The sequence below is a fragment of the Grampus griseus genome (assembly GCF_964374135.1).
Source record: "Grampus griseus genome assembly, chromosome: 5".
Classification (NCBI taxonomy): Eukaryota; Metazoa; Chordata; class Mammalia; order Artiodactyla; family Delphinidae; genus Grampus; species Grampus griseus.
Window position 1 is genome coordinate 45525034 of NC_138998.1, and position 19153 is coordinate 45544186.

At 38.3% G+C, this 19153-nt stretch overlaps 1 protein-coding gene across 1 annotated transcript in view; it reads right to left on the minus strand.

Moving 5' to 3' along the window:
* Window positions 1–19153, minus strand: part of WDR49 (WD repeat domain 49) — a gene marked incomplete at its 3' end in the record, with an annotated part of 135429 nt that overhangs the window by 24706 nt on the left and 91570 nt on the right. Inside the window, 9 exon segments of the mRNA XM_082655286.1 lie at window positions 3085–3148; window positions 4196–4215; window positions 4219–4374; window positions 9201–9251; window positions 9255–9388; window positions 11551–11715; window positions 13359–13457; window positions 15382–15491; window positions 15493–15516. Coding sequence (XP_082511412.1) covers window positions 3085–3148; window positions 4196–4215; window positions 4219–4374; window positions 9201–9251; window positions 9255–9388; window positions 11551–11715; window positions 13359–13457; window positions 15382–15491; window positions 15493–15516 — 823 coding nt within the window.

Here is a 19153-nt window from a genome sequence, read left to right on the forward strand (position 1 = left end):
CAAGAAGAGGCTGGGGTGTGCTTCTCTTAAGGCCTCAAGAGGAATTAGTCTAGCAGACATCAGATACCTCTTTCAAGTTCATTATCGAATTATTAAAGATTAACAAACGTGAAAAAATAATTAAAAAATAAAACTGATGATTTATCAGAGTGGCAATTTAAATTAAAAATAATAATTTTTTAAATTTTTAAAAATTTAAATTTTTTTTAAATTTAAAATTTAAAAAAAATAAAACTGATGATTTATCAGAGTGGCAAGTTTAAATTTTTTAAAAAATAAAACTGATGATTAATCAGAGTGGCAGTTTTAAGACAATGACAACAGTCAGGGCTGGTTCAGAGACAGCCATTTCTATATACTGCTGGTGGTGGAGCCTTCACACCATTGGGATGGCAATTTAGCAAGACTCAGAGGCCTTTAAAACTTTGACTCAGCAATCCAATTCAAAGAATTTATTGTAATGATGAATTCAGTCAGGTACTCTTAACACGTGTGCATGAAGGTATTTCAATAAATGTTTCTCAGTTAAAATTTGTAAACAGCGTAAATAATTTAAAAGAAGAGAATGTTTAAAAAGCTACGTGATAAATTCCTAAGAGGTCATTTCGAGTACTGATGTCTGTAGATACTCATATTAAGTAACTCGGAAGTGTACTGGCTGTATGTTTTTAAGTAGTAAAACAGGTTATAAACTGTGTGTATTATATCCTCACGTTTATAAAATGTATATTTGTTTATTTGTATACGCATGCTCAGAACAAGACCTGAAGAGTGAAATGCCTGTTATTGGTGGTTTTGCTGCTAATGATTTCTTGTCATCTTTTTCTTCTTGCTTGTCTGTATTTCTAATTTTTATCCTAATGAACATGTACTATTTTCATAATAAAGAAATACTCTAAGGTTATATTGTCTAAATTATTCATTCTATCTACAATGTTTCTAGATTACAATAATTTTGTGTTAATCCAGAAACCAAATATTGCCATAGGTTAAGAAAAATGTATGTCCACTGTGGTTTTTGTTCCCCCATTTACTTTTTTCGATTTCTTTTTTTCCCCACTTTCTAGTGGTAATATGACTTTTGCAGAACCTACAGAAGGAGAAAAATCTATTTCTTTGTGTCAATTTTTAACTCAGCATTAGGACTTCCTATTTTCTCTTAAATTCTATATTCATCTGCATATCCCCAGGACTTAAACTGAAGACGATATTTACCACCTACCTACTTCTCACACACAATACTATAAGATACCTTAAGCACTATGAAAACCTGGTATTTATGTATAAGACAGAACATCATAAATGCCAAGCTTTTATCCTGGAAAGGGAATCTTAGGAGTTAAGGTGAGAACATGGCTTTAAATTATTAAATTTTTCCTTCATTTTTCATGCTTCTTTCATTTTCTATTGGCTTTTTTCTTTTTTCATCTCTATCTTTCTTACTCTTCCTCCCCTTCCATTTAAACATCCCTCCACCCGCATACACACACCAAATGTGCTTTTCCCCTTTTAGTCTCTCTAAATTCTTTCACATATTTACTTTTCTTTCATACTTTTGCATATGGACAACAACTGGCATGATTTTCTCCTTGGATTTCCTAATCTGATTAGAAATAGGGCACATTCTTCAGAATAATATTTTCTTAGGGAAAAAGTGATCTGTAATCTCTTCAGTACTGGATGGAGGCCACAAGGGACATTCTACATCTGACAAGTGTATTTCATTTGTAGGTTTTCTCCATAGGATTCATGGACATGTTTCTGGGAGAAGTGAGGGCTGTACCTGCCAAGTCAATTCTGAGGATACTTTTTTAACCTTTTCCTTTCAAATAGTTCAAAAATTCCAAAATGATATTATTCCCTTCTATCTCATTATTACAGTCTTAAAATTTACTTCAATTCACTCATTTGAATTAAAGGCAGAAATTTTAAATATCACAGGTATTTTGGGATGTGTTGTCACTTGAAAAGATGTGGTATAAACAGAGATAACTTTGCTTTTTACTGCCAGAAACATCTCCCAAGGCCCACAGAAATGTATAACGAAGGTGAGATGATCACTCTGCTGTAGTCTTATTTCCTCTGGCAGAATGCAAAGCTCTAGTTTTAAGAGAAATCTGTGAAGTTAGGAACCTATACATCAGCACTAATTTTCAGAAGACAAGCAAAGTGTCATGGAACAATAGGAAATGAAATAAGATGGATAGAAGTCAGGAAAGAAGTCAACAGTTTAAAGTGCCAATTTTTAAATCTAAGGAAAGGCTAATTTAAAAAAAAAAGAATAACTGAGATTGTCATAAGTAATGGGAAATTAATATCTTGGCTGAAATACTCAAACAGGAATCTGTGACACTTGCATTCACTCTTCTAGAAGTGTCACAGGAAGAGAAACAATGATCAATCTGTGTTACCCTGGGGTAACTTTATCTCCTGATCTGTACAATTGAGTTGGGTGACTGGGTGGGGGCATTTTATCGTACACCAAGTCTTTCCATTCTCAGCCCTCTATTCTCGTACAGGGTCAGTCATGCTGTATTTCTAAACTGAAAGATTCTTCTGCCTGAAAGTAAAATGCCACTTGACATTTCAGCAAGCCATAATTCAAGGAAATGGAGGAACAAATACCAAAAGGTAATTTAGTGTAACAGGATGTTTAAAGGGGAATTTTTTTTTCTCTCCTACCTCGTCATCAGAGGTCCAAAAAATCTGAAAGCAAAGTAATTAATTAATTAAGAGGTAAAAAGTATTCCCACATTCCAAAGTGAGGTGCTAGATCGATTCCTTGCGCAGGCCCACTTTGTCAAGGAGGTAGCATCTTGTGATGCTCAGGCCAACCACCACTCTACGATAGAAACAGACTAAGGATGCAGCAATCCTAAGAGAGGACTGCACTGGAGAGAGTCGTAGGTGTGCACTGAGAACCACTCCCACGGGAGAGGAGGAATGCTTCCCCTTCAGTTCTAGCTCCTGTTCACATAAACCAGGCAAAGAGTTTAACACATGCTCCCTGGGGTAACCATTAAAAGAACACAGTGAATCAGTGACTCATTAATATCTGAAAAAGTCTACTGTGGTTGAAAGTACCCCAGTGAGAGGAGGAGAAGGGGTAGCTGTGGAGCAGTTGGTGTAGCAAGGATGTGTGAGCTTCCTATTGGTCAAGAAGAAGTTAACCCAAGAGAAGCTGTGCAAGAGGCGAGGCTGCCAGTGTGAGGGGACTGGAACAGAAAAACCCCAACTGGTGGGTTTGAGCCCCAAGAGTTTAGCCAAAGAGTGCATTAATTTAGAAAGGTGCAGTGCAGAGGTCTCTGCCTGGTGTCATCAGAGAACCCTCAACTGTACTCCCTTAATGTAAACTATGGACTTTAGTTAACAATAAAGTATCAATATTTGTTCATCAATCATAACAAATGTACCACACTAATATGTTTGACACTGTGTGGGATGGGCGTGGGGTATGTAGGAATTCTCTGTGCTTTCTATGCAATTTTTCTGTAGACCTTAAAAAAAGTAATATAGGCACATGGTAATAAAAATGCCAATTGTATCAAAGAAAATACAATGAACAAAATTGTTTTCTCAAAAGATTGTTTAATATGAAAGGTGAAATTATGAGAGCATGAGTTAGCAAGAATATGGGAAACAAAAGAAACAATTAAAACTGCCTGGCATTAGAGTTAGAGGAATGTAAGGATGGGATCCATCAGAGTGGCATGAAAAGAAGAAATGGCTGAACAACAGGAAGGAAAGGCTAGAAGTCATCAAAGGAGAGTGATATCCAATATTCAAAGTCAAGCTCTTTGAACTTCTGACATATATACCTCTGTGTGCCTTACCAAAACCAGGAGTAAAATCTGACATACATTCTAAGATGGACAGGTAACTAGCTAGGTAGATACATACATACACATATACACACATATATTGCTTTTAAAGAAAGGGGTTAATTTCCAAAATTAGGTTGATAATGGAGTAGAAACAAGAGACTGGAAGACACAGAACAGAAGTCAAGCATTCAACAGAGACAAGAAGTAAGAATCAGATATCACCCTGAGAACATACGTTCTCCCGTTGCTACACACACAAACCTACGAATAACCTAAATGTTAGCAAAATCTTGAAGTAGTCATTGAACATTCCACAAAGCACACAAGGAATTTGGGGCCAATTTTACTCCTTACAGGTAAGATGTACTTACTTGTATGTTGACTCTTTGTTTTACTTATCAAGTAGAGAATGTTTTGATGGGTCTAACCATGATTCCTCCTTAGAAAGCAAAGGAATTTCCTTTATGCTTTTCTCTTGAATCTTATCTTCCATTAAATTAGTGTTTCTTTTAGGAAGGGAAAAACAGTTCTCAAGTCGCCAATGCTTTGCCTGAAAAAACAGAGATTTACTTTTATAAAATGTATTTTCCTTGAACATTTATATGTGTCTAACATGTGCTAGATTATTAATTGAAGTCTTGGGGACACCAGAAATGAAGATGATATGGTTCCTGAACTCAAGGAGCTTACAGTCTTCTAAGGGAGATGGGACATATACATGTAACTTTAATAAAGTTAGAAAGTGATGTATCATAAGAAACAAACAGATATTTTCTGAAGAGATAATAATGAACTGCTAAAAAGAAAGTAACATTCCCACTTTAAAATCCTGTATAGCAAGATGTATATTAACTAAAAAGAAAAACAAAGCTTTGGTTGAAGAACTGTCTGAATTTTTCATACTACTACTTACTTTGCATCTTCCCCTCCCAAAATCTCAAAAGCCAGTCCAATTACTGAGTACTTTTTCCTAGAAAAATATATGTGTTACATGATAGTTTTCACAGATCTTGGCTACCGCTCTTAATGTGTATCCATCTAGCGAGAGCTCCCCATTGACAATTTATGTTTTAAATACAGAAGCAATTTCCTTGTCTTCTATTTGTTCACACTGTATCCACAGGAACGCAGCAGGGAACACAGCCTGTGTGAGATGAGGGAACGTTAGGGATCCCCAGCATATCTGACTGGCCTATGAATGATCAACTTTTGTCAGAGGATTTACAAAGTACAATGCCTACAGGGGTCAGGAAGGCAAGTCTTGTATAAGATGATAAATAGCAAATGAAAGTCAGCCTCAGTGTTCATAGGCAAAAGGGAAGGAAAGGTGGCATTACACTGACTTAGAGGGAACCTATTTTCCATAAAGGGGGCCACAGCTATTCTCAGGGAATGACATGTTCTTTTCCAAGAGAAGCAAGAAATTTGGATATTATATGAAACCTCTTAATGTTTAAACATGGGCAACTAAATCAAATTTTAAACACTGGGTGAATAGGCTCGATCAAAGTCACTGGCCATCAAAGCAATCAGATGAGGAGGGGCGCCAGTACACACTCTGCCCAACACAACAGTGGTCAGTGCTGAGATGGACACTGAAGAAGCACAAGCATCATCTAATGTCTTTTTATACCACAATCATCTGACAGTTTCTTGGGATAAATGTATCTCCACAGATAAACCATCCCTACCCCTATCTCTCCAACTCTAGAAATAGACATAGCACACCACATACTTTTAAAACTCTAACTTGAAAACCAACCTCAGATCAATAGCTATGTTATAAAACTGATTCACAGTTATTAAAAAAAAACTTCTTTTTTGAAATATACTGAATCACACTGCATTAAATTTTGAATACTTTAATCAGACTGAATGTGATTGGAAAATGAAGCCTTAGTGTATGAAATTAAAATACACGATTGCTTTTCCTTTTGTTTTTATAACTGCTAGAACAGAATTAATTCCACGAAAAGACAAATGCAACATTCAAATGTAGGTCAAAAGTCACTACACTGTACAAATCAAGCTGGTTCAGGAAAAATTGCTCTGATCCGAGCTATATTTAAGAATTGAGTCTCTTCTTATCTCTGTATTTCCGTCTGCCTCCCATATCTTTCTGTTCTTTCTGTGAAAGGGTGTCTCATCTCACACTATGAGAAGGACATTCACTGTTGCTTTTTTCCAGTATCTGCTAATTTTCTCTCTTTCTTCCTCCCCTCCTCTCCATTGCCCTCCCCTCCCACTGCCTCCTGTGGCCCTTGGAACTAACAGCACCCATATCCAAGACAGCTTGACAAAAGTGAGTTCTTAAAAAACATTTAAAGCTCAAGCAGAAGGGACTAGAAAACCCAGCTGTCCCCCGCTTTGCCTGCCTTTACTTTCTAAAACTACCCAGCTCTGGTGGCTCTTTTCCTATCTCGAACAGAAGGGAAAAAAACCAAACTATTTTCACGCAGGCTTTCTGAGGCTGAGTTCTTTGAAATACAAAAGCAGAGATGTGGATGGACCTAGAGACTGTCATACAGAGTGAAGTAAGTCACAAAGAGAAAAACAAATATCGTATATTAACGCATATACATGGAACCCAGAAAAATGGTACAGAAGAACCAGTGTGCAGGGCAGAAATAGAGACACAGATGTAGAGAACAAACATATGGACACCAAGGGGGGAAAGTGGCAGGGGCGGGGGGCAGTGGTGGGATGAATTGGGAGATTTTGATTGATATATATACACTAATATATATAAAATGGGTAACGAATATGTGACGACCTATATACATGATGAAGTTCATCAATTTCATCAAATAGCTGATTTTACTGTTGATTTTTTTTCTATCCATCCTCCCCCATCCCCTCCTTCCTTTCTTTCCACTTCTCAAGTTAGTTAAGTCAGTTAGAAACCTTTTTTTGAACGTTCATACCATTTTCCTAACCTCTGTTACCATGAGCTGTTCTTTTGCATTTGTATCACAGATTGCTGTTCCCAAATGTACCTTTTTCAATTTCCGTATCAGACTTTAAAAAAAAGTGTTACATCACTGCAATCATTTAATATTTGCACATTTTAGAATTCTGGCATTTCTGTTCATTCAGGAGTACTGTCTTAATTCCAGTAAGAACAAACTCACAGAAGCCCCAACTCTGATAAGATCGCTCCGACCTCATGAAGACTGGATAAGTTCCGTAGAGATGTGTGAGCCAGGCGGCCGCTTACTGGTTCTCTCCGCCTCTGAAGACTGCAGCATTTGTGTGACTGTTGTCTGTGGTGCTCCTGTCCAGATTTTTGGTCAGGTAGAAATATCATTTTCTTATTATTCTAATATTTACTTGACATTTATTATGAGCTAGGCCTGATTTCCATTTGAATCTCATCGGCCATTCAAGTTCATTAGTCATGAAAGAACTGACTTCCATTTCTGGAACTGTAGCTCCAGGCCTCCCTTATTAACCAAGGCAGTTCTATCAAGTGGAGGACACTGGAGACATGAAAAGTTTGGGGCCTCAACGCAGCTCAAAATGTACCAGGATTTCTGAGAAAAATTTCTCCTCCAAAATAAGTGGATCCCTTCAATTTCAAAATTTAGTAGAAACACACTACAATGTGGATAGATTTACTGCATTATTATCAAACAGATGACTATGACAGCCAAGTAATTATCAGGTAATAATCAAATATAGAAAAATTTAGGAAAAAACCAAACTCTTCTGTTCATTGTCTGATTTATTCCTGCCTAAATAACAATTGCTAATGTTTGCTGAGTTTCTCCTGTTCTAAGGTCTCTACATGAATAATTTCATGTAATCTTCACAATTGCCCGTCCCATGAGGGATGAATGCTCATTATTCCCATTTTATAGATGAGGAAACAGAGGCACAGAGAGTTTGAATAAATTGCCTGAGCTCACAGAAGCTAATAAGTGGTAGAGTTTGACGTTTGACTCAAGCTGGCTCATTTCAGAGCTCATGCTTTTAACCCCTTCCTCCCATGAAACTAAGCTGTGATTTATACCTGCTTATAAAAAAATAGAAGAAAGAAAATATTTATTGTCTCACATTTCTTTTCTTTTTTCCATTTATTTTCATGGGAACTCAGCTCCTGTTCCCTTTGTACTTTGGGGGACAAAATATCATCCCGATCTGTTTTAACCAGCACTGTTCAGACATGGTGGTGTGAGCATAGCCCGGAACCTCAGTTTCTATCTGGCCAGTTAACATGGTCCTATTCAGCAGCCTCAGGTGCCACTCTCATGCCCTGAGTACGGCGATTCTCTTCATGCTGGAAGACGAAGTCTGTTGTTGCTCCCTTTGTGAAGTCGGCTTGAGGATATCAACCTGTGCTGACAGAATTCCGTACAGCCCTTTAGGACATGGAGGGTGATGGTAAATCAGAAAATGATGGTAAATTGTGCAGGTAGACCGTTTTGGGCCGGGTAATGCGGAAGTCTCCAAGAGCTGTACAGCCTCTTCTGCTCTGTAAATAAGGCAAGTGCTAGACTCTTCTCAGGAAAAAGAGTGTCTGGGTGGGAACTCAAATCGGTGTGTGGGCAGGTGTGATGAGACAGCGTGGGGCAAAGCTGGCATTCTGAACATGAAAGGAGTTGAAAAGCTGCTTCTGACAGTTGGAGAAGTTAATGCGATGCTGACATTGCTATATGGCCATGCCACATGGGCTCTGGTGAGATGAGGTGCAAAAAAAAAAAGAGTGTCTTCAAGCGGGTGTTGTCTGGAGTATAAGTCCTTTAGATGGTGCTGAAGCAAGAAATAGGGCTGTTCCAGGTATGCGTGCCATATAAACTGTGTCCACCAAACACAATCTGTACTGCAATTTTATTTTAATTAAGAAATATGTGCTAGTAAAACTGTTCATTTTATACCTTTGATAGTTTTCCTTAGTTATTTCATAAAGATTTTTTCTTGTATAAAATACAAAAAATACTACTATTTTATAGTATTATTAGAAAATTGAGCAGGTAATCAGTGACACAAAAATCCCAAACTAACTCAGGAGGACAATAATGTTAGATGAAAGGCCAGGACTCTATTTAAATTATGTTTACGGTCTCATTTCAAATAAGGCATATCTTAACTGTTTATTCTCAAACAATGCATGGTATATTACTGACAATACTGCATTCTTAAATTGGGGGATTGACTTGACGATATATTAACAGAGGATTTTCAATATTGAGAAAAATCTGTTTTTCCCCATGAATTATTTAAAAGAAGTCTGATCAATACATATGTTTTCTTTAAAATACTCAGATTGATCGTGTCTTCCTTTATCTAGAAAACAGACAAGACCTGATTCATAGTTATCTGTAACAAAAGGCAGTCAAAAATTATAAAGATACTGTTAGAATTTTTTCAACGTACCTCTGTATTCCAGATTTTCAACCACCCCTCAAGATCTCCTGCGGTGAGGTATCAATTTGACTTATCAGTAGACACAATAATGGAACCAACAACGTTATGAGCCAAAAATTCAGCCAGAAGGTGCTTCTTAAATGTATCCCAGAATCTGACATACCCAGATCCTCCACATGACACCAGGTTGGCACCCCCTAATATGTAAGAGAACCCCTAATTAGGAAACTACAAACACAAGAAACAACTTCCTCACTGGTTTGCCCTGTAGAAAGCATATGGATGTTGGAGAGGTGAGTAGCCCCCAAATCAACTTCCAGCACTCTGATTCTCTCAAATATAAACTGGAAAAAACCCTATGATACATTCACTGGTTTTTGTTGAGTATTAAATGAGATAGGATGTGTAAGATGTTCCATTAAATCTAGTTACCACTCCTTCGTTCATTGTTTTGATATTATTTGGGTTTTTAAATTTTTTTTTTTTTTTTTGAGTTCGCGGGCCTCTCACTGTTGTGGCCTCTCCCATTGCGGAGCACAGGCTTCTGACGCACAGGCCCAGTGGCTATGGTTCACGGGCCCAGCCGTTCCGCGGCATGTGGGATCTTCCCAGACCGGGGCACGAACCCGCGTCCCCTGCATCGGCAGGCGGACTCTCAACCACTGCGCCACCAGGGAAGCCCCGGGTTTTTAAATTTTGATAAAAGTAATCTGTTACTTCAAATAAACTTACAAAATACTAATTTCAACATTATAATAATATTTCAATTACGTAAAACACATCTTTCTTAATTACCCGTGGGACACATATACCAAAGAAGTAAAATTCCTCTTGCACAGAGCTGGATGCGTATATGTAATTATAGGAGCATAGCTATTGATTCCTCTATGTAGCTATATGCTTTGAATTCTACTTATGAGCTTGTTTTTTAATCTTTCATCAAGAATTCATTGTAAGTCCTTATGGAACACTTTCTTGGTTCATAGGCCTAGAACTAACCTTTTCATTTTCCATTTTTATAGGCTTGTAGAAGCACTTTACCTAAATTATTCTTCTGTGGCAAAGTTCCTATTATTATTTGATAAATCTGTAGACTTCCAATTTGCTTCACAAATGTGCTGCCTATTAACAATCATATCTGTTTAAGGTAGAAATAATGGTATGTAGCCGCTTCAGTGGAAACAATTTGGGAATACTGATAACAGTAAGAAGAATTAGTGTTGAGAGCAATCTCAGGATAATAGTTCATTTTGTAAGTATAAGTGCGTCCTGGAAAATAGAGAGCTTTAGAATCTGTTTCAAGGTCTATTCTAAATATTTCACAATGGTTCTAAAACTCTATAGGGGTATACCTTTATTGACTTTTAATGCAGAAAAATTATATAAGAAAATCATGCAGATTTTCCATCTGCAAATTGAATATGCGAGAGTGAATGTGGAAAACATGGTTCAGATTTCTTTTTTCAATCATATAACATATATATGTCTAGATTCCTATTGTTGAGGAAAAATATTTTCTAAAATTTAAAACTTACTTTTTTAGGTGAAAGGTCAAAACTACGCCTTGTTCTCAGGAGCAGATTTTTACTCTGGGAGCACGTAGGCTGCATCAACACCACACTAACACAGCCATTGAAGACAAAGGGGAAATTAAGCAAAGAGTTATTCAATCTATTATAATATCAAATAACTATGGTAAATAATACGTTAGCATACATCTTAGAAGAAGCTCTAACCAGAACTCTGACTTATTCTGGAAAGGATTCATAGTTGGTAAAGACACCCAAAGCATTACCCACACCAAAAATATTAAGACAAAGAGCAGGCAGCTCTCTTGACCTGGGATCAGCAGTTAGCAGCAGCTATTTCAAATTTTGCTATTGCCCCCAATCTCCAAGTTTGTCACTATTTTCTCATAGCCCACTTTGATAATAAGTGCCAGTGTGGTCATCTCAAGACTCAACCCTTCTACCCCATGCAGACCTAAGCTTTGGCTCATATATTTGGAGCATATTTCTTGCTGTGCCCTCTACCCTACCAAATCTCTATGCCACGGCTACAACACCAATTCTGATTGTTGCCCAGAGTTTTTCTCACTCTGATCCTGACATACGCAGCACTGTATAAATTGCTTGTGGGGTCTGGTCTAGCTCCTGTTCCTGGACCCATCCTCCTGAATCCTAACCTCGTCTGCCACAGCCTGTGGTTTCCTGTGACCTGGTGCTGACTGTTCGCTAGACACAGTCAAACTCTACAAGACCTAGATCGGATTAGATTGAACTTTCTTTATTGTTCCCTGCTCCAACACTTCACAATATATCAAGGCAGTCTACAGTCAAAATATAAATATATATTTTACCTGTGGCTGCAATGTTTTTTCTTGCTTCAAGGAAGCAAAGCCTCATAACAGCTTTATTGCACTCAGTGTCTGTCTCAAAGGAATAGGCTCCCAGAGTGGCCTGGTCAGCCATGGGGTGGGTGAAGCAGCTCCTCCCGGCACCAGGAAGCTTTTGAGGCTCTCTATCTGAGATGGAGAGAAGCCAGGTGTCTTAATGAAGAGACATATGCTTTTCAAACAAAACACTTATGAAAAACAATAGGCTCACCCCCATCACAGCCTCCAAAGACTCCAGCAAACCTCATAATGTTTCCAGTCAACATCTACGGAGCCTTGTGCTGTTCACTTCCTCAACCCCAACTACAAGGATTGCTTGATTCCATTTTTATTTCTCATACTCCGTACAAGCTTACTGTGTTTTCCCTTGATGTGAATTAATAGGGACTTCATTTTATAGTCCCTGCTAACACCTTAGAGATCCTGATATGTTCAAGACAACTATGATTTTAATATCATGGCATTTTCAACTTATTAATCATTAATATTAAGCTTGCAAATAATTTGATGAACATGAGATACGACTGTGTAATGTATTTCAATGATCATTCTTAAGCAATATTATTTTAGTGAGTTACCCTGGAAAGGATATTCCTAATGGTGCTTCAATGATCTAATGATATCATCTCCAAGCCACACTAATAAAAACTGGGGATATCCATCCCAGGATCTATAAACAGTCTGCACACAGTTATGAAAAACCTATACAGAGGTGTCTTCAAAATTTCGAAGTAAGAAATCTATAGCAATGCCTCTTGTGTCTTTTATACATTTGACATTATCTGCTTTTCTCTCCTATCTGACTGTCTGTTTTTAATCATAGCCACAATTAGGTTCACTATCAGAACAAGACTGTGCTCTCCTGAGGACTAATGCAGACAAAGACGCAGAATTCCACCCTCTCCATGGAGAATTCAGATGAACCCTCATGATTAGCTCTTTGGACATAAAGCAGGTCAGAGTTTTGTGCCTGCAGCCAAGTAAACTCTAAATCTCTTAAGTTAGTCATCTTCCTCCTAAAAAATTACTCCCTTAGCTTTTCACACACACACACAAAAGCTGTATCTGATGACCAGTCCTTTCATAAGGTCTAACTCAGCCTCTGTGAGTTTATCCAGTTGAGACAACAGAACTTCACTGGGCCCTGAGGAATGACATATTCATTACCCAAATAAATTAGTCTAAGGAAAAACCTTTAGTATCTAAAGAAACTAAAATAAAATGTGAAAAGCAATTGTCAAGACATTTTGCTTAAGTATAAAATATTCATCTGCTATGCTAAACTCCCACCAGACACAAGTTACTCCCATCTCATGCTTCTCACAGGTTTCTAAAGCAAGAAATAATTTAAGATTTCCAGGTGGTATAATATTTAATACAAGCTCTAGATTGAGCCTGAGCCGCCTATCAAGTGAACACGAGTTCCCATCTTCCTACCAAGGAGCGCCCAAGGTTCAGCCAAAGGCAATTTGGCGAGGTTTATTGGCAAAAAATAAACTAGATAAAAATGAGAGGTCTGCTCCCTGCTGTCAGTAATTCAGAAACGCTGATATAGCATAAAGAGAAGGAACGGCAGCCACGGAGAATTTGCTAAGCCAAGTAAATCTCAAGGTTCTTTTTAGTCACGTTGACGAGACGACATCACTAATCCCTTGTGCTGATAGCCAATCATCTATAATTTAGGAGCAAGCTGCAGCAGGTCCATGAACAAACAACCAGGCTTACTGTGGCTGAACCCAGCCACATTATTTTAGTTGCAAACTTAGGCTCACCCGATTTGGATTTTAGCAGCCGCTGATAATCAGGGTGAAGGATATAGTGAGCATTTTCTGTGCTACTGTTCCACAGGACAGTTTCTCCATCATAGCTCCCTATATGAGCCAAGACAGAGAACAGAACTTGCCTGAAAGTTAGATAGAAAATATGAGCAACAGCAATTAGAAGAAATCATTATCGAAATAACTTACACGGAATCTGGCGCTTCGTAAGTTCTCACTGCGTATTTGGAGACATGAACAAATAGTAATTACTAGTGTTTTTATTAAACTTTAGAACTTAGAAACTTCATGAAGTATCTGTTCAGTAAGTGTGACAGAAATTATTGTTATATCTTTTTCATTTTATAGTAATAAAGCATTCAGAATAAAAGCTTTGTAACTAAACAGCTTGAGTCTGAGTCCCGGTTCTACCACCTACTAGCTGTGTAACCTTGGGCAAGTTATTTAACTTTACCTGATGCCACAAGTTCCTCACCTATAAACCTTGGTTAGTAATTTTATTTTTTTCATAGGGCTGCTGTGAAGAATGAAAAGCACTTAGTGCTTAGCATATTACAAATACTGAAAAAGTGTTAATAATTTTTGTCATATTTGTTTATTATTGAGGGCAAACAAATTAAGTCCTTCTTGGTTTCTGTTTCCTACAGTCTTCGTGTGTGTATGTGTGTGTGTGTGTGTGTGTGTGCATGTGCGTGTGTGTGTGTGTGTTCTTTTTTTTAATTGAAGTATAGTTGATGTGTGTGTGTTCTTTCAGTTCCTTCTCTTTTATGTCCTTTATTGAATGCTGCTTTCTCCAATATTAAAAGTTTCCCTACACAAAGTCCTTCCCTACTGCTCATTACAGAAAACATAGAAAAGCCCAAATAGCGAGGCTAAGTCTGACCAAGCCTGTCTCGGGAGGAGCAGTGCATGCCCAGACCACTGCTCTCAGCAGCCCAGTGAGGAAAGCTCCCTAGTGAGCAGAATGCCAACATCAAGTGGAGAGCAGAAGACCAGAGCTGAGTGGGCTGTACTGATGGTGTCTTTCTTGGGATTTGGAGAGAGAAGAGAGTAATACATGCTGAACTCTGTAAACTGCCCGAGGATGATGGGTTTCCACGGATTACCTGTCCATGGGAGTAGACTTCCAGCAGCTACATAGCAAATTCAACTGCAGAGTTGGCCCCCCAGAAGATAATCAGGCAAGTTCTGAAAACAATGAAACTGTAAATGTAGATAGAGCAGGAAACCTTGTATTGTAACACTTCGTAGATATCCAAGCTCTTTTCCTGTAATTTTTCATTCTTCTTAATTGATGACATTTCTGGTTCTATAAAAAAAAATTAGTCTGTCAAAATACAGACTTGATAATTTCATGGTGCAATCTGTCTCTATAAATTTATTTCTTTGGCTGGAAATGATTCAGCAATTTCTGATCCTTTAATATATCATGTCAAAGTATGCCTGTAGATCCTTTCAAGAGCTTGGATTTATAGACGTTTCATGAGACCAGTCTTTAACCAATGTTATTTAGACTAAATTGTGCCACAGGGTTAATGTGTTCCCATTACAAAATATCTGAGTACCACGGAAGTGTGATTTGTACCCAACAGCCCTAATGCTGCTCCTCAAAAAAGGACAATGAAAATAAAACTTGTATTTACTGATGAGCTTATTGTGAGCACTGGGTTAAATCCTTACACAGATTATCTTGTGCAATCTTCACTATAAACCAAGATACTGATATATTATTATTAATCAGAAAAAATTATAATTTAGAGTTTAAATAACTTTCTCCATATGAGGTAGTGGCAAGTGGTGGAACCGTTATCTGAAGCCAGGTAGCCAAGCTCAGGAGCTGACGGTCATAACCATTATCACCCAGCCCTAGAAATAAGGACCAAGAGTATCTCTAAGGGCAAGGTCTGCTTCTTTAAGAAATCTTTTCATTTTGCAGTTGAGAAAAGGCTTTTTCAAAGTGAGTGAGGCAAAAAAATACAATTTTCACAACTGATGGTCACGTGAAGGTTCAAGTAACCTGTAACAAGAATTTGTGGAGGTAAAAATGCAGTGCGTACGATATCATTACGGTGTTGTACTCCTCCCTTCCATTCTTCAGGCTGGATGAAAAACTGATTGAAGTTTTTACTTAGAGTAAAACAGAGTAATAGCCCTAGTAAAAAAGGATATAGCACTTCGCTGTGGATATAAAAGTGATATAGATATTGAGTAGCCATCATGCACTTGGATGGTGTGATTTGAGAGGTCTAAAAGATGCTGCTGCCCAAAATTTTATCCCTACTTGTCATCCATAAGGCTGAATCCCCACACTGAACTTGCTTTTGGATTCTCTCCTGAATTCTCTGGCAAATTATAAATATTTAATATCAGAAGGTTAATCTTCCTTTCATAATCATTAAACCAACCATGCATGCATCTATCAGATTAATTATCCACAATCAAGACCCTAAAACAAAATTTCTCCAACATGGAACCACCAAAAGGGTTTTGACAGTAACAATAAAAAAGGGTAGAGTCTGTGGGTCCTTTTTCATACAGCATCTTGAGGAACTATATTTGTGGAACACTTGAAAATGCCACTTCAAAGAAATGGGATGGAGGACAGATATGTTTTCAACAGAAACAGTAGTTTTGAAAAGGTCAGTATTCTGGGGCACTTCTGGTGAATTTGAGGACAGACCAGAAAAGACAGAGAATGAAATGTCTTGTGCCTGGTAGGGAAGGGAGGAGCCTAAAGTTAAATTGGGGGGGCATCAAAATATGGGGCCACCATGTTTCCTCCTGATTGTAACTCTGGCTCCCAGCCTCTGGTAAGCCTCTCCCTCCTTCTAGAGCCACACACATTTCAAAGGAGCATTTGTAACCCCAGGCTTGATGTCCACCCACGTTCTCTCTTCACCTTTCTGAAATCTTGCTTTCTATTCCACCCACGCTAAAGGTCTCCCAACTGCCCTGCCAGTGTAACTAACTCCTCACCCTCTGATGGATGTGAGTTTGTTCCTGGAAACTCTTCTGTTTCCAAACACCCTGCTTCTCTTCCTGCCTCCCCAACCTTTCATTCCTTGTACTCTACTTCACCTCCCTTTTCTCTATTTCTCTTGTTAATATGGACATTACTCACTGTCATTCCTCCACTCTCCTCTCACTGCTCAAAAGGGCTTGTTCAGAGATTTTGTACACCATCGTAATTTCCAATCTCACTTCTGTACAAATGGCTCTTAAATTTATCTACATTTAGAACTTTTTCCAGTGTTGAGTCACTCCCACTTGACACCTGACAGTTCCATTATAGTTTCCATCATCAACACATCAAAAATCCAAATGTTTCATCTTCGCTCCACAGGAGGACTCCCTAAATTCCCAAAATTGGTTAATAGACCAGAATTCCACCTTCCTGCATGCCTTTCTCTTCTCTAGTCAAATAAAATACTCAGATTCTTCCTCTGTGATATGTTACATATTCATTCCTTCCTTTTTATTTTAAATAACCAATGACAGCTTCCTAGCTCAGCACTCACTAGCTCATGGTGGAAAATTTTTAATAGCCTCTTAACCCATTTCACTGTTTCTAGGCTACACATCTCTGTACATTCTTCATCCTGCAACCAGATTAATCATTCCATTCAGGAGCTCTTAATATACATTCATTCTACAAGCATTTCTTTTCTCCTTGGAAGTCCCTGTTCATGGTGCTGCAGGGGACAGAGCCATGAATATAAAATGATTAAAATGCAAAGTGAAATGTGCTAAGTGCCAAGGAAGTACTGACCAACTGCCATGGAAATCCAGGTGTAGAAATCACAGAAGGCTGAGTGAAGGGGTTATTTTTGAGCTGGACCATAACGGATGGGTAAGATTTGGAAGAGGAAGTCGCTCTAGGCAGAGTGGGGAAACAGCATGATCAAAAGGTAAGGCTAAGGCCCTGTTAAAAACCATTTCTTAGTTTTTTCCATTTCCTACATGACAAAATTCAAATGTCTGGGGGCCTGTTATTCAAGATCTAATAATATTTGGATCCAATCAACATTTTTAGAGTTTTTCCCTTTATCCTTCTATCCTTGGTTTTCAAAGTAAAATGTGAGAGGGCTACTAGAAGCCACAGGGTAAATATGGCATGACTTCCTAAGTGTTCATTTTACTCAAAGGGTTTTAGGGAAAATATTTTTATATTAAAAATAAAGATACATCCCACTACTGGGCATATACCCTGAGAAAATCAAAATTCAAAAAGTCATGTACCAAAATGTTCATTGCAGATCTATTTACAATAGCCCGGAGATGGAAACAACCTAAGTGCCCATCATCGGATGAATGGATAAAGAAGATGTGGCACATATATACAATGGAATATTACTCAGCCATAAAAAGAAACGAAATTGAGCTATTTGTAATGAGGTGGATAGACCTAGAGTCTGTCATACAGAGTGAAGTAAGTCAGAAAGAGAGAGACAAATACCGTATGCCAACACATATATATGGAATTTAAGAAAAAAAAATGTCATGAAGAACCTAGGGGTAAGACAGGAATAAAGACACAGACCTACTGGAGAACGGACTTGAGGATATGGGGAGGGGGAAGGGTGAGTTGTGACAGGGCGAGAGAGAGTCATGGACATATATACACTAACAAACGTAAGGTAGATAGCTAGTGGGAAGCAGCCGCATGGCACAGGGATATCGGCTCGGTGCTTTGTGACCGCCTGGAGGGGTGGGATAGGGAGGGTGGGAGGGAGGGAGATGCAAGAGGGAAGAGATATGGGAACATATATATATGTATAACTGATTCACTTTGTTATAAAGCAGAAACTAACACACCATTGTAAAGCAATTATACGCCAATAAAGACGTTAAAAAAATTTTTTAAAATTAAAAAAAATAAAGATACATGAATTCATGAAATAGAATGTAAAATTCACCTGGATTTTATAGATAGAATGCAAGTTTTCAAATAACTTTCTTGCTTGTAGGAGATGTTTTGAGCTGTTAGGAGTATTCAGAGGCTGTTTCTGAAGCACATCTCAGGTTCAAGCCAAGCAATACTCTTACTGCTCTCTAAGTCTGCTTTGCATTTCTAGCTGCCTTTTTTTTTAAATTTATTTATTATTTATTTATTTATTTAATTTATTTTTGGCTGCGTCAGGTCTTAGTTGTGGCACGCAGGATCTTCGTTGAGGCATGGGGATCTTTCGCTGTGGTGCGCAGGCTCTTCGCTGTGGTGCGCGGACTTCTCTCTAGCTGTGGTGTGTGGGTTTTCTCTAGTTGTGGTGCACAGGCTCCAGGGCACATGGGCTCTGTAGTTGTGGCATGCGGGTTCCAGAGCTTGTGGGGTCTGTAGTTTGTGGCACGGCGGGCTCTCTAGTTGAGGTGCGTGAGCTCAGTAGTTGAGGCGTGCAGGCTTGGTTGACCCGCAGCATGTGGGATCTTAGTTCCCTGATCAGGGATAACCCGCATCCCCTGCATTGTAAGACGGATGCTTTACCACTGGACCACCAGGGAAGTCCCCTAGCTGCTTTGTTTTTATTCATGATGGGTTCTTCGATTCCTCCATAGATTTCCTTTCACACACAGACCCACATCTACCTGTCTACACACCCATTTGTTAAGTCTATCTTGTTCTGTAGTCTTTCTTAATAACTAGTGTTGAAAGAAATATTTCCCTCTTCTGACCTCTTACATCATTTGCAGTTTACTTACAACATTTAATTAATATTATATAGTCTCTGCTCCTCTGCTAGATTGTAAGCTCTCAGAAACCAGGGATCGTGTCTTATTCTACAACCCTCAGTGGC